The 16287-nt window shown below is 42.6% G+C and overlaps 1 protein-coding gene across 2 annotated transcripts in view; it reads right to left on the reverse strand.

Moving 5' to 3' along the window:
- The window catches only part of CPSF3 (cleavage and polyadenylation specific factor 3), a 42475-nt gene that overhangs the window by 15326 nt on the left and 10862 nt on the right, over positions 1-16287 (reverse strand). For both annotated transcript variants that reach the window (XM_075557119.1, XM_075557120.1), the window contains exons 5-11: positions 14117-14294; positions 11625-11714; positions 9236-9386; positions 7694-7869; positions 4791-4949; positions 3606-3752; positions 212-364 (exon numbers count right to left, since the gene is read on the reverse strand). In XM_075557119.1, coding sequence (XP_075413234.1) covers positions 212-364; positions 3606-3752; positions 4791-4949; positions 7694-7869; positions 9236-9386; positions 11625-11714; positions 14117-14294 — 1054 coding nt within the window. The remainder of the gene's footprint in view (positions 1-211; positions 365-3605; positions 3753-4790; positions 4950-7693; positions 7870-9235; positions 9387-11624; positions 11715-14116; positions 14295-16287) is intronic.

Raw genomic sequence — 16287 nt, forward strand, 5'->3', positions numbered from 1 at the left:
AATGTAGGTGGTGTTTGGAACTTGCCATCCGCTCTGCAGAGAAGCGGCGTGGGGATGCGTCTATCAAACTGTCCCAGTCAAGACCTACGCAGCAGCTCCCCTCTGTGACGCATGGGGTGGCAGGGGGGCGGGGGGGGGGGACCGACACCCACGACCTCATAGCCTCCAGGGAGAGAAGGTCTGGGTAAGCTCAAGGAACACAGGCTTTTACCTTGGCAAGTTTTTCTCCTCTGAAGTTTAAGGTCACTGCTTCTGTATTCCGAGGATTATGAACCTCTATGTGAACTTCATCATTATCTTCGTATTCTCGAATCAGAGCTGCCTTCAATCTGGCCATCTCGTTCTGTTCCCCATGGACTAAAATCTACAGAAAAACAGGAACACATTCTTCATTCTGAATAATGGCGGCGTGGTAGTAAACTTTCTTAACACAGCACATCTCCCCAAAAGTCTCTGTAACTTCCACCAAATGACTGGGTGGCACATGCAAACAGGTGTGTGTAACACTAAGACAGGGGATTAGTTGGGTTGTGCCTCACACTCCTGCCCATAAGGATGAGCCATTTTTGGAGCAGCAGCAGAGAAAGAAACCCCGAAGAGCTTGGAAGAGCATGTTCAAGGTTTCTGTTCGAAGTGGGGGATGGCCGGCAGGATCAGCTGCATCAGAGACTGTGTGTGGCACGGAGATTCAGGGGAGCAATGCCAAGGCTATAGGCACCTTCTCACCCGGCCCGAGACTACGGTACTGTGGACAGAGAGACAGGCAGGCTGCCTTCCTGGTCCATGGAAGCAAAGGCCAAGGGACCATGGGGCTGAGAGACTGAGAACTGAAGAGACTTGGCTGCTGACCGAGGAAACCAATGACGACCCTTACTGTTTGCTGATCCTAACTTGTGGTAACCTAGGCACTTTCCTAATAACCCCCTTGATTGTGAGTACTGTCTGTGAGTTCTATGTGACCATGACAGTGAACTAACAAACCTGGCAGAGATGTAGAGTGACATGGGAGGGATGGTTGGTGTAAAAATAGGTAAAGGATGGAGGGAGGAGGCTCACCTGATCTCTGCCTTGTGGCAATGGGGAAGCCAGATGAGGTCAGATATGTCTACCCGCATACTGTTTACTACAGGCAGTACTTGACTGAAGCAAATATACTAAATAGAAGACTTGAATTACTGTACTACTTCTAAGGACCCGAAGCCCATCAAACTTGCATAAAGATGTATTTTCATGGTTTGACTTTAAGGAATCCTTAAGTGGAACTTAATTCCAAATGAATGAAGAAAACTTACCATTTACGTCAGTTGTGACCACTAAACAAACACAGAGCTCTGTGAAGGCCACAGACTTATTTCAAGCATCAATGTTGAGTGCGGTCAAGGGACTAGACGGATGGCTTCTACAGTCTCTAAAACCCAACCCAACCCAGTCACTGTGTAGGACTGCCTTCGGGGTTTCAGAGGCTGTGACGTAGCCTTTATGGTAATAGCTGCACCCTCTTGCTGCCGTGACAAGACTGGTAGGTTGCAGCTGCTGACCGTGGGGTTAGCAGCTCAGGGCTTTCTTCAGGGCACCACTGGGGTTCCTTCTATAATCTACTAGCATCACATGTACTGATTCCTGTATAATGCCACCGCTACGCCCATAGTCTCGGAGAAGTATCATTATTTTTAGTCTCTTAATATGACTTTATTTATTAAAGCAATACCAAGTAAAGCATTTCAGAACTAAAATTATAAGTTATGAAAGGGGTATTTATAACTACTGCTGTAATCTACTCTCCACTCAGTTTTATAATTCAGATTGTATAAAACTGATAATCTCTAATCCACGGATTACTATAGATTATTTCTTGTCTTGGAGTAATAGAAGGACACTCAGTGTCAGAGGCATCCAACATTGTGGTGAAAAGCCAGGTTTGGGGGCCTGGCTACCTGAACCCAAATTCTGTTATTGACACTTACTAGTCCAACCTGGGTAAGATACTTAACAAATCAGTTTTCTTATCTATAAAACAGTTGTTCGTTGGGATAGCTCTGCAACAAACAAGCCCACTCACACAATGCAGGGACGTGGTCAATATAAATGGGAGCTGTGACTGAGACAGATGTGGAGTGTGTTTCTGTAAACCAGAGCCTAGGATCCCCGGAGGGCAGCTCTACTCTGTCCTACAGGTAGGGTCACAACAAGAGCTGTGGTATTACTTAGAACTCCTGCTACTAGTATGGGGATTTTATCCTGTTTATCAGCTTTGGCTCAACCTGGCTTTTAAAAAGGGTAAGCACCAAGTTCAATCCAAATCCACAAAACATGCAAGAACAATGAGATAGGCTGTATCGCAGAATGAGGTGGTGGAAACAGGGAAAAGAGATACATAGCTTGTTCTCTATGGTTTTAAAATCTAGGGGAACAAACCTAAGGCACATAGACTAGAAAACACTAACCAAAGTCAATGTTAAAAAATTGGTGAATGATTTTCTCCATCAAAGAATGTGCTCCTGAAGGGCCAGTGGAAAACACCTGTGAGTTCTATTTGCTCAGAAGAATGTAAAATGAATAAAACAACATTTCCACTAAATTTATTTTAATGTATTCAGAAAGGATACTGCATTTATTTTCAATAGACACATGTTCCATTGTGTCCTATTAAAAATAGCTGTTTCTTTCAGTTTACTTTTGTTCCAAATCCAACCAAAATATGTAATTGCTACTTTGACAAGCGACTTAAAAAGAGACTTAATAGAAGTGTTAGACATAAAAAGATACTCTATTTATAAAGCCCTATGAAAGGAGCGCTGCTGGTGCTGTGGGCTCCCTGCAATGTTGGAAGTTTAAACCCAGCCGCTGAGCCTCATGAGAAAGAAGAGGCTGTCTGCTCGAATGGAGATTTACAGTCTTGGAAACCCTACATCGGGTCGCTGTGAGTCAGAACTTTCCCTTTGAAGAGCTATAAAATACTATCTATTTAAATCAACAACCTTTACTCTTAGTTGACTGGGCCTTCTCCAATTTCTAAATTATCCCTGCACTGCATGCTTAATTTTATTATCAAATATTTAACATGAACCAGGCACCACATTAAGAGGCTGAGATGCATCTTTTCTCATTTAGTAGGTATAATAATCCTATGTGGTAAATACTATCACGAGGACGCTTCAAGGAGTTGGTGAAAAAATTCTGTAACTTTTTTTTCTATTATTTTTTAAGTTCATTTTTCTACACTTTTGGAAATTCCCATTAGGTGCAGAGTGTTAGGTAAGTTGCCTCAGGATATATAGAACATGTAAGGGGTGGAGCTGGGATTCAAAAGAATCAGTCTCACTTTAAAAGCCTAACGCTTAAGTCTCTGAGAAGGCAGTAAAACGTAATGGTGGGAACAAAGGAATTAGGATTACCAGATCAGAATAAATGCAGGAAATGAACATGCAAAATGTGCTGAACTCACAGGGGGACGCGTATGGGTCAAACCCAAGTGGAAGTGACAATGCTTGCTAATCAGGTGCTCCAGGAACAGAAGAAGGTGGGGCGGATTTGTAGACTGGCTGCTGTGACAGTTCTTGGGTGTGTTTTAAAAAATATATTAAAAATAAAATTCATAGACTAACCACATGAGGAGGTTTCAAAGCACGAATAAATTCACTGGTTTGCTGATAATCTGTGTGAGCAGAGAAAGAAATGTAATCAACAGACATCTTCAGTGGTAACTTTTGTCCAGACATGGTAGTGATTTCTTCAGGCTCAGACATGATATGCTGTCAAAAACAAAGAAAAAAAATTACTCACTTAGGCAAAGGAAGATATATACAATACTTTGTCATCATGTCTTATATTAAAGTAAGGACCTTTACCACAAAATTCATTCTAGCACTACTGATTTAATGTGTCAAAAATTCATTTTCTTGGCTCAGCCAACATTTTAAAATAAACAGATTAACTATAACCCAAAATATGTGGAATGTTGCAGTGAAAATAATTACTTTAATGATTAGAAAAGCAAACGTTCATTATGAACAACTTTCTTCCTTTAAAATGTCATTTAAGATATGAGAATGTGTAGAAAGGATAATTCTAGTCTAGAAACCTACTTTACGAACCTAAGTCAATATTTTCTCTAAATGGCTTCACTGAGTAAGATACAGTTATAAAACTGGTCACAATGGGGAATCATAGCACATTTAAAAAAATAACCATTATCAATAAGTGGAGATAAGTGAACATGATGCTTGGACATTCAGAAATTATCTCGACAATTTCACATATATTTTCTACAATTTTTTAATATCAACCATTTTATGCCAACCAAAAGAAAGATAAGGCTTTACCTCCAAAACACTACGGACCGTTTTGAAGAGAATACTTACTCATAAACCTCTTCATCAGCTAAGTAAGGGCCCTCTCTATCTTCGACTTGCAGTCAGATGAATGCTTCTCTAACTTTATGCCAACTGCTTGAGAATCTTGTTAAGCCATTCCTAATCTGCATTTAAGTTCTTAACCTTCTCAGCCTCTCTAGCTACCTACTTCCAGCCTTATTAAAAAAATCAAACTTGCATGATTAGACAATTATTCCCACAGAAAATCCCATGAGGACCCTGACACCTGGGCTACTGTGATTAAGGGAAACTCAATCACCTGACTATACCAGTGGTTCTCAGTCTGTGGGCTGCGACCCCTTTGGAGGGTTGTCGAAGGACCCAGTCACAGGGGTTGGTTGCCCCAATTCCTAACAGTAGCAACATCACAGTTAGGGCTGGGGGTCCCCACGACATGAGGAGTGGCACTATACCAACCTTGGCAAGCGTCCCTTCTACACAGTAGCCTGCTATAATTACACCGTTCCTCTTATCAGTGCACCAGCTTTCAAACAGCTCTCTGGACAGGCCGCTCTGCATCATGCCCGGGGAAGCCATGACCACGCTGGGGCCGATGTCGTCAAAATGATCCATACTCTGACAAAGAGGAAACCGAAAGGCGACAGCACATTAATGATACGCAAGCGCCTGACCAAACAGCTGGCAAGGACAGCAATCATACTACTGGAAAGGTTTTGACAGTTCAGGCTAAACAGTTCAGGCTGAAACGATAAGAAAACTGTGGAGTATGCTTTCTCTGTGTTCTCCATTCACATCTGATTCCAAGGTTCTTAAACCAGCAAATCACTGTTATGTGTGTTTCTAATCCTGGTGGCACAGTGCATTACACAATGAACTGCTAACTGCAAGGTCAGGATGTGAACCCCCAGGCACTTCTCTGGAGAAAGAGGCGGCTTTCTGCTCGCATCAAGATCGGCAGCTTTGGAAACCCAAAGGGGAAGTTCTGCTCTGTTCTACAGGGCGGCTGTGAGTTAGAATCGACTCAATGACAGTGGTTTTCTTTGGGTACAATGCTTTTACCTTTGATGTTTTTATAATGCCTTTCAACACTGATGTACGTTTTTATAATGTGAAGTTCAAAACTGATAGGAGGGCTTCACAAAGTTCATGGGAAAATTAAATTTTCTAGCAGTTTTTTGAAGCCTCCTTGGATACTTCTACAATGATCTTTAACCATTACCTACACTTTGTTGATAAGCTGTCAACCTAACCAGTTCACTGCTATTGAGTTGATTTCGGTAGGAGCCCGGGTGCAGTAATGAGTTACACACTGGGCTGCTAATCGAAAGGCCAGCAGTTCAAACCCATCCCCCACCCGGAGAAAGATGAGGTTTGCTGCTCTCAGTAAGACGTCCAGCCTCTGACCCAAAGGGGCAGTTCTACGCTCCTCTACAGGCTCATGAGGACGACGAGGCGCTAAATAATGTTCCTTACCTGGGCTATGCATCTGCCCTCTGTGAAAACAGGATGGAACACTCATCAGCCCTCTAAGTGAGCAAAATGCAAACATATCCCTAAAATCTCCCATAATTCTAATTAATTAACTTGCCCTTGAAACATATGAAGGCAACAAGAACATGAACATGTCATGCTTTAACTGGTAACACATTAACAAAACACACGTCAGACAAAGCCCTGAAACGGCAATAAGCACACATTCCTCTGTGGTCCTGGCAGCACACCTGCTCTGTAGCCCAGAGAGAAACAGAAGCAAACTGCCTATCTGAAGATGGCGTGTCCTGACGTAGCCCCCAGCTGTGGGGGTCGCCTCGGAGTTTGAGGGGCGGTCAAGTTCCTCCCCAAGACCAGTTACCCAGGGTAAAAGGCTGAAGCCTGAAGATTTCAACTCCAAGATGAAAACTAATGGTCAATTCCTATACAAAAGGAATGTCCCGAGGTCTTCCTTGGGGACCCTCTCCACTGCTTTACACGGGCCACGACTGCCTGCCGGTGAACGGAACAACGCACGAGCATCCATGTAAGCACTTCTGTCCTTACACCTAAGGCAAAACCCGTCAGGACAAAAGGCAAGGGAATAACCACAGCTCATTTACACTGACCTCCAGAACCTTCTACCTGTAGCTAAGGGGTCACTAGAACCCTTGGACTAGTCCAGGGCTGGCAGGTGTCCTTGAGCCAGAAAGAAGGAAGAATGATCAGGAACAACTCGAAAGGCTTCTGTCCTCTTGTCTTACAGTACTACTGCCAAGACACTAAATTTAAAACAAATGTTTACGTAGCCAGGGAAAATAGACCATTTGAAAAAGAGTAAGCGTGAACTCTGAATTTGAGCAAAGCTTGTAAAGCAAAAGAGGATACTAAGTTTTTAAGGCGGTGTCTGTCCCTCTCTGGACAAACGAGTGATTGGTCTGTAGCCTCAGGTTACCTAAGGGAGAACTTCTTGCTGCCCCCTTGTATTATTAGCTATTTAGTGTAAAAACTGTCCAATTAAAATGGATATGAGGATGATTTCCAATCTAAGTATACAAGTAATCTCTAATGTTAATGCTTGCACGCCAATGGTCACCACAACCCAGGCTCTGGGGGCACAGGACACTAAGGACAGTATTCTCCAGCTGCTGTTTCGAGCCTTCACCATCAGCAGCCGTCCCCATGTGGGATTTCGATCTCACTGGCACAGGCTCCAGGCCCAGCATGAGGATGTTTAAAACTGTGGCAGTTTGGGAATGATGACTTAGAGCAAAGCTTCTTAAACGCTACATCGAGACCTCACAGGAGTAACTGAACATGCGGGTCACAAAATACTGGAAAACAGTTGGAGGTTTCTGAAGGCGCAAAGACCAACAATTAATTCAAAATCAATCTGAGGTGTTTCTGGAAGCTCTTGCCCATGTTGCAGATTATTTGGGTGAAAAGGAATTCTGAGGAGAAACATTTTAAGAAGCTCTGCAAAAGTTCCAGCCAGTGCTTCTCAAACTTGAAAGTCCACACCCAACACCTGGAGGACGGGGTGTTCAGACGCCCATTTTGAATCAGCAGACCAGCAGAAAGTTGAGATCCTCAATTTTGAGTAGCAAGGCCTTGCAATTCAAAGACTAACAGCCAAAGTACCCTCCTAAAAATATATGGTTCGGAGCCCCACCCCAGGGGGCACCGAGGTTAGGGTCAGCAGTGGGGACCCACGAGTGGAGAAAGTTAGCGTCTGTAAAAACTACAGCCTGGGAAACACTCCTGCGATGAGCTGGCTGGCTAAAGCAGACACTGGACTTTAGCAAGGGCAAATCAGCCGCAGAGCCACCCGCAGTTGGCCTCAAAGTCCACCCGTGTTGTGTCCATCTTCCTCCCTTCCAGACACTCACCTTGAGATTGCTAATGTGCTTGAACACAAAAGGATTGTTGATGTTGATTTGTTTGCGGATTTTGTCATTCATGGCATTTACATATGTCTGGTACACTGCCATACATTTCTTGGCCAAAGATGAGGCATAGTATATTGGAATATCATGCAGTTCTGGGTGATTCTGCCAGTATTCGTCTAGAGAGAGATGTAACAAAGCACAAAACCAGCACTTCATGATGTGGTGTACAGAGAGCAAATAACAAATGCTCCAAATTTCTTTCTTTTTAAAAAAAAACAGGCAATAGTGAATCTCACAGTTCAATTCAGAGTTTAAGAAAAGGCTGGCGCTTACTAACATTTAAAGTTACATTACAAACCTACTGAATCTTATGTCTAAGCTCTCGTCCAAGAAACAAAAAGAGCACTGCAGTCCCTGACCCAAAATGGGAGGTCGGATTTGGTGCACAATGAATGGGAAGCTAACACTGACCGCCTCAGGGAGACAGAGCTTTAAATGCTAACCCTAACTAGTGTCTGAGGGTTAATGGAAGCCGCGAGTCACACAGGTTCACAGTCGTATTTATCCAATAGCTCAGCCTAATTAGAGTAGGATTCTGAAAACCTTGCCTTACGTTAAATTCTGTCTTTTCCTGCTTATGCCACCATTTATTCTTGGATATTCAATCTCTGCTGGTTTTCCTTTTCAGTGTTACAAGGATAATAGCTGTCCCTATCATCAATGCGATATCAGAATGAGAGCAAGAGCTTATAATGCGATCACTCCTAATTCTTCACACTGAAGCCATCTATCGTTTGTTTTACAAGGAAAGTACTTTTCCAAGGAGAATCACCACGTGTTTGAATTAGCAGGGCAGACTGAGTGCAAATGTAGGCTAAAGAGCCACAAGGGAGCTTCAAAAGTCCCTGGGAAGATGGAATTAAAAAGATGATGGAAAATGTCGAGGAGCTTTGTGATGCCCCTTATGTGACACTGACTGTATCCCTATTACAAAACGTTACACACATCCATTGAGTATTTGGAAACCAGAGGGAAAAAGCACAAAACAAATAACATGCACTTTCTCACTGTGTAGATTTATTCCCTTTCCAGTCATTTCTGCATTTGTAATTACTGTGGGTCAGATTATATACGGTTTTGAATTTTACCTTTTGACCCATTTAATGAGGACATATGCAAGCACTCATCCACGTGCCTATCTGCTATCGTGTGTTTATAAACGCGGCACATTAAAGCGGTAAAGCGATGGACACCCTTAAGGACACAATGCTCTGCAAACTCAATTGCTTCCCAAAGTGGCACTGCTGGCTCAAGGGAATGCACATTTCAAAGACTTCTGATGTAAACTGGCAGCCAAAAAAGCAGGCCGATTTATCTTCCTGGTAGCAGTGCTCAAAGGGGCCTTTTCCCTGGACTTTCATGAGCACCAAACCTTGGTATTAAAATGAAACAAACACCTGAAACCCAGATGCTGCGTGACTTATCCAAGGCCATAGTAATGGCAATTTAAAATTTCACCAAATGAAAAAGGAAAAGGCATACCTAAAATCAAGAGGAGCTCCTGAGCCCTTCCAAGAGCAAAGACAGGAATGAGACCTCTGCCCCCTCTATTTACAATATCATGGACAGTGTTACAGAACCTTGCTTCTCGCTCTTCACGCTTCTCATGAATATGGGTCCCGTAAGTAGATTCCTAAACAACACAAAAGGAGTGTGAAACAAAAACCACAGATGCCCAGATAATTTAAAAGGTAAATATCAACAACGAAGATCGTCATTTCTCCATTAATACAACATTTACTTGAAAAGATATTGTTCTAATATTAGTAATATTATTCTAATATTAAACAGAAGGACAAATAAGCACTTTAGAATTCAGATCCAGGTAAATAACAAGAACCTTTCTGAAAAGAGAAACAGGAAACCATCAAAAATGAATTGTTGGAGACCCAAAGCCCATCTGTAGGCAACTGACCATCCCTCACAGAAGGGCTGCAGGGAGGAGAGGAGTCAGGATCACAAGGATCAACATATTACCCCCTCCCAGGGGATGCACAACAGAGATGTGGGTGAAGGGTGACAGAGGACAATGTAAGATATAAACATAATAATCTGTAAATTATTAAGGGTTCATGAGGGAGGGCAAAGGAGGGACGGGGAAAATGAGCAGCTGATATCAAGGGCTCAAGTAGATATAAGATGCTTTGAAAATGATGGTAACATATGTACAAATGTGCTCGGCACCATGGATAAATGTATGGATTGTGATAAGAGATGTAAGAGCCCCCAATAAAAGTACTTAATAAAAAAACGTATTTTGGCATATTTCTTCTTCAAGATAATTTTGCCAAATAGAGAATTTTGCCATGTCCTTTTAAACAATTTTGATTTTCATGGAGGGAAAAAAAGTACATTTCTCACACTCTGATAAGTCCAGGCTTACAAACCAGAAATAACCATTTCTTATACTTCTGTTTAGTATTACCTAAAGCTTTACTAATGTGAGTCACTGGGAGCAGCACTGGCTTCCCCTGAGAGGTTATCAGAAATGTAGTATATCAGGCCACAATTAAACAGAATTAGCTTGCTCACAATATTATCAGATGATTCAAATGCAAGTTAAAGTTTAAGAAACACTGCTCTACAGTACCAGAGAGCATGCAAATAACTTCTTCTGATGGCTAAAAAAATAATAAATACAAACCTTCCCTCCTTACATTAGGGCCAAGTTATTTTCTGAGTAACTAAGGCAAAGCTAGTCCAATCACATGTTCCTTTTGGAAGGCAAAATGCACTGCGTCCTCAGGGGTGCGGGAAGAGGTGGGGAGACGCAGGCAGTCATTCCTCTTAAACCAAATCTACCTAGTTCTTACATACACCACCAGCCCAACAGACTGCTCTCCCATTCTTGACCCATTCCCACCCCAAGAGCTGCAACACACAGTTATTTTCTCTTATTCACAACTCACAATTCAGTAGGTGGGTAGGCCATAAACCCATGATGAACAATATGTCAAGTTCATATAAACTATTAGCAAACAAGGTAAGGCATTTGTACACAACCCATAAGATTACCTTCTATGATTGAGGTATCTGCTGCATCTAGATAAAAATATTTAGGAGACAAGAAACACATCCAGTATAAAATGACCAGCTCAAAGATGGCCTAGAAATATTTTGGTTTTTTTTAAAGGATATTACACTATACAGCAAGTAAGTGGATTTATATGGCAAAAAGAATGGATTAAGTGCCAAGAAAACTTTTTTCTTTAAAAAGAATCTTTAAATTTTCTATTAAAAAGTTGGCTAGATTTATATCCAAACAAACAAGAAAATTAAATCACTTATTTTTTCCTACAGAACAAATTTTCTTATTGTTGTTGGTCAGTGAATCAGTTCCAACCTAAAGCAGCCTGCACCTACCAGGAGACCCTGCCGGTCCACACCAGCCCTCCCCGCAGCTCCACACCAGCAGCTCCACACCAGCCTTCCCCGCAGCTCCACACCAGCAGCTCCACACCAGCCCTCCCTGCAGCTCCACACCAGCCCTCCCCGCAGCTCCACACCAGCCCTCCCTGCAGCTCCACACCAGCAGCTCCACACCAGCCCTCCCCGCAGCTCCACACCATCAGCTCCACACCAGCCCTCCCCGCAGCTCCACACCAGCAGCTCCACACCAGCCCTCCCTGCAGCTCCACACCAGCAGCTCCATACCAGCCCTCCCCGCAGCTCCACACCAGCCCTCCCTGCAGCTCCACACCAGCAGCTCCACACCAGCAGCTCCACACCAGCCTTCCCCGCAGCTCTTCCCGTGCCAGAGCCCACTGCGACCGCCACTGTCTCAACCCATCTCGTGGCGGCCTTTCTCTTTTCGCTGCCCCCTTTCACTGCTTCCGTTACATTAATGATAATACAGTGGACTGATACTTACAATGATAAGAATATCGGGCTTTATATTAGGAATTTCAGCTGCCATTAAGTGTCTATCTTCTTGTCTTGAGAAATCACCTGTGTACAAAAGCTGTGAAAAAGAACTAGGTCAGGATTGCTTTGTACTAATAAGTATATTAAACTGATGACATCTTAAGTGAAATTTCGTAGAAAAAAATCTTACAATGAAATCCAGATATAATGCTTGTCTAAAAACACCCGCAATCAGTTAATAAGTCATTCAGTCCTACTATGATATTCTCGGAAGCATCCCTAAAAGGTAACTTGACAACGGAACTAACAGGCACTTCTTAGAGAGAAGAGGAATGTGGGGACATTCAATGAGCTACATGAGGAGCACTGTATGCGGGTGTTGACGGGAGCTGGAGACACAGGGATCCAGGGCGGATGACCCCTCAGGACCAGTGTGAGAGTGGCCATGCCGGGAGGGTGAGGTAAAAAGGGGGAACTGATGACAAGGATCAACATATAACTTCCTCCCTGGGGGACGGACAGCAGAAAAATGGGTGAAGGGAGACGTCGGACAGTGTAAGATATGACGAAATAATAATTTATAAATGATCAAGGGTTCATGAGGGAGGGGGAGGGGGGAAAACGAGGAGCTGATACCAAGGGCTCAAGCAGAAAGCAAATGTTTTGAGAATGATGATGACAACAAATGTACAAATGTGCCTGACATAATGGATGTATGTATGGATTGTGATAAGAGCTATATGAGCCCCTAATAAAATGATTAAAATAAAAAAGCACTGTATAAATGAAAGATAAAATGACATAAGGGAGAAGTGCTATACAATTTCAAATCAAACAAAAAGATTTAGTAATATAGTGCATATTTGGGTGTTAAATTTCAAATGTAGGCACATCTATAAATATGCTGGACAAAATGACACTAGAGTATTGATTTTCAACTTGTTACACATTAGAATCATTTGGAAAACACATAAACAAATGCCCAGGTCACACCTCCTGATTTTTAAAAAAAGCTCCCTAAGTTATCCTTTAAAAAAATTTTTTTGTTGTGCTGAAATATATATGAAAAAACCCCATTTGCTATTTCAACTATTTTTATGTGTAAAACTCAGTGACATAAATGACAGTTACCGTGTTATGAAATCATCATCATGGTCTCAAATTGTTTCCATCATCGGAAACCAAAGCCCAGTCTCCTGTAAGCCACACCTCCCCTTAGCCTCCTTGTGGCTGCCCTGGTGACACCGGGCAGGCTTTGAAACGAGGGCAGTTACTCCAAATACACAGGAGGCTACCACACTGGTCCCTGCGTGTCCGCCTTATTTTACTCTGCAGGTTTCTAAAGCTCACCCATGCTACAGTACCTATAAAAAAATTCATTTCTCCTTATGACTCAAGACATTCCAGTGTATAGTTATTTATTTATCATTTGATTTATCTGATCATCTATTGATAAGACACGGGGTTATGTTATGGATTAAACTGTATCCCCAAGATGTGTTATAAACCCTAACCTGTGTATCTGTGGTGATCTTCCCACTGGGCAAGAGGTTTGCTTCATAAAGAGGCCGGCCATCTAAGCCGCGGACTTGTTTGATGGTTTCCACCTCTTGGTTCTTGTGACTAATGCTTCAGAGACTGCCAACACAGCCGTGTGTTTCTGCCCCTGCTTCTAAGTCTTTGGGATACACACCTAGAACCCTAAGAGGGAGACTGCTCGATCCTGTGGCCATTCTGTTTACCTTCTGAGGAGCTCCCCTACAGGAGCTTAATGCACAACCAGAATTAAGAACTACTGCTCTGGAGTCTTGAAACCTTGTATGGTATATTTTTATGCAAATAATGCATGTAACTTATGTTTTTAGCCAACCATTTGAAACGCCCATTCATGTGGTATGCTGTGTGACATATTTATGAGCGTGTACACTATATACGTGAGCGCATTATTCACATAAACAATATGATATTCCACCAGGACATCAAGATTCCCCTTAGTCTCACCCATCAAACACAGCCGTGAAGACCCTTTCTGACAGATCCTCTGTGCCCCTTTAAGGAGTCAGGTCTGACTTTCACAGCCGCAAAGGGACGAGAACGCATAATCGTTCCTTCATGTTAAATGGACGCAGTCACCAAGAGTTCCTTCCTAATCAGTAGTTAAAGGACGCAGAAATGGGGTAAATCCTAAGGTAATGTCTGGAAATTTACCTGAGATGCTTTGCTTTACTCTCTTCCCAGTACAAACCTTAACAACAGAGCACTGCATAGTTTACCGTATCAAACTGACTCAGTCTTGCTATATACAAAGTATTATCAAATATGAGCTATGATATTAAACAGCAAAATGGGTCAGCTTCATTTTCAGCTCAGGTCTCAGCGTTTTACCGCTTTGTGGGTCTCAGGTAATTCTCCTGAACAATACTTGGTGACACACAGCTCTGTGCTGATCTCTCCTGGGGGAACATCTGCCGGAGAGAGAGAGAGAGAGAGAGAGCGTACCTTGACGCCTGCAATCTCAATCATGAACATGGCGGCTCCTAGGACGTGGCCTGCATGGTAACACCAAAACTTGATCCCTGCCACTTCCTTAACTTCATGAAAGTTGATCGTTTCAATTTTGTCCATGCTCTCCTCCAAATCCGTCTCAGTATACAGCATGTCGTCCGCTGAGATATTACTACATTATGAAAGGTGGTAAGAAAATGTCAGGACTAAGAATATATTTTTAAAGACTTTGAATTCAAAGAAATTCTCTACGTATGACATATCCACGAAGATAACGAGTAAAAACAAATTAGGTATGCCTCATACTATTTAAAAGTTCTTATACATTTAAAAAACTCATAGTAAAAATGTTTAATGCATACAGCTATTTTAAGCAAAGTACGCAGCATATATACAAAGCTCAGTAAATACACTAAGCTCAAAGCATTCAAAGTATTCCTCAATCTTGTTTCCTGACCTATAACTTTCATACACCAAAGCATAGCAGAGATTCTCTTGCTGAGATGTAAAGGTATTTCTGCACAAAGTCTAGCATAACTCTCCCCCTGATAATTATGGCAACATTCTAAGAAGAGATGTAGTACAGTGGTTAAAGGCATGAAGTCTGGAGGCCAGATTTTTGGGTTCAAATCCCACCAGTGTCTCTTACTGCTGTGATATCTTAGACAAATTACCCAATATCCCCACCCCTCTGTTATAAAGTGACTTTATTAAATTGATTTGGACATACTATAGGTCAAATAGTATTTCCCAAAGATAACAATTACGGACTTTAAAGCTTGACATAAAATTAGTAGCTTCAAAAGTGTTAAGTCATATTCCCAAGCATCAGCATGATCACATAATTCAGTTCTGTAGAAATGCAGAACCCTAGGACTAGCTGGAAACTCAGAGATCCTCTCACCTAAGATCCTCATTCTGGACATGAGAAAATAGACTCAAAGATTATGCCATTTGCCCAAGCTCACATACCTAATAGTGATAAAACTAGAAATAAAACCATTTTTTCCTAAAACTAGAATCCTATTGATGCTATTTTAACAGGCTCGCTGTCAACTGAAACCTAGGCTCTCCGACTGCTCCACACTACTGGGACACGAACGAGTAGCAGACACTACAGACGGAGTCTCCGCACACCTGGAAAGGGCTGTATCCTCTTTTTGTTTTTGAAGTGAAGCTTACACTGCAAATTCTTTTTTTAAATTAATCATTTCATTAGGGACTCATAAAACTCTTATCACAATCCACACATACATCAATTGTGTAAAGCACATTTGTACATTCATTGCCATTATCATTCTCAAAACATTTGCTCTCCACTTAAACCCTTGGCATCAGGTCCTCATTCCCACCATGAACCCTTGATAATTTATAAATTATTATTTTGTCATATCTTGCCCTGTCCGACGTCTCCCTTCACCCACTTTTCTGTTGTCCGTTCCCCAGGGAGGAGGTCACATGTAGATCCTGGTAATCGGTTCCCTTTCCAACCCACCCACTACGATCCCACTATCCCTCTACGATCCCACTATCGCCACTCACACCACTGGTCCTGGAGGGATCATCCACCCTGGATTACCTGTGTTTCCAGTTCTTATCTGTACCAGTGTACATCCTCTGGTCTAGCTACACTTGCAACGCAGAACTGGGATCATGATAGTGGGGGGGGGAGGGGTGGAAGCATTTAGAAACTAGAGGAAAGTTGTATTTTTCATCGTTGTTACATTGCACCCTCTGGCTCGTCCCCTTCCAAGACCCCTCTGCAAGGGGATCTCCAGTGGCCTACAAATGGGCTTTAGGTCCCCACTCTGCACTCCCCCCCTCATTCACTATGGTAAGATTTTTTGATCTGATGATACCTGATCCCTTCAACACCTCATTATCGCACAGGCTGGTGTGCTTCTTTCATGTGGGCTTTATTGCTTCTGAGCTAGATGGCCGCTGTTTACCTTCAAGCCTTTAAGACCCCAGACGCTCTATCTTTTGATAGCAGAGCACCATCAGCTTTCTTCAACACATTTGCCTATTCACCCACTTTGTCTTCAGTGGTTGTGTCAGGAAGGTGAGCACCATAGAATGCCAATTTAATAGAAGAAAGTATTCTTGCATTGAGGGAGTACTTGAGTGGAGGCCCAATGTCGGAAGGGGCTTTATTCATTGACCAG

Source organism: Tenrec ecaudatus, chromosome 8, assembly GCF_050624435.1.
Source record: "Tenrec ecaudatus isolate mTenEca1 chromosome 8, mTenEca1.hap1, whole genome shotgun sequence".
NCBI classification, from domain to species: Eukaryota; Metazoa; Chordata; class Mammalia; order Afrosoricida; family Tenrecidae; genus Tenrec; species Tenrec ecaudatus.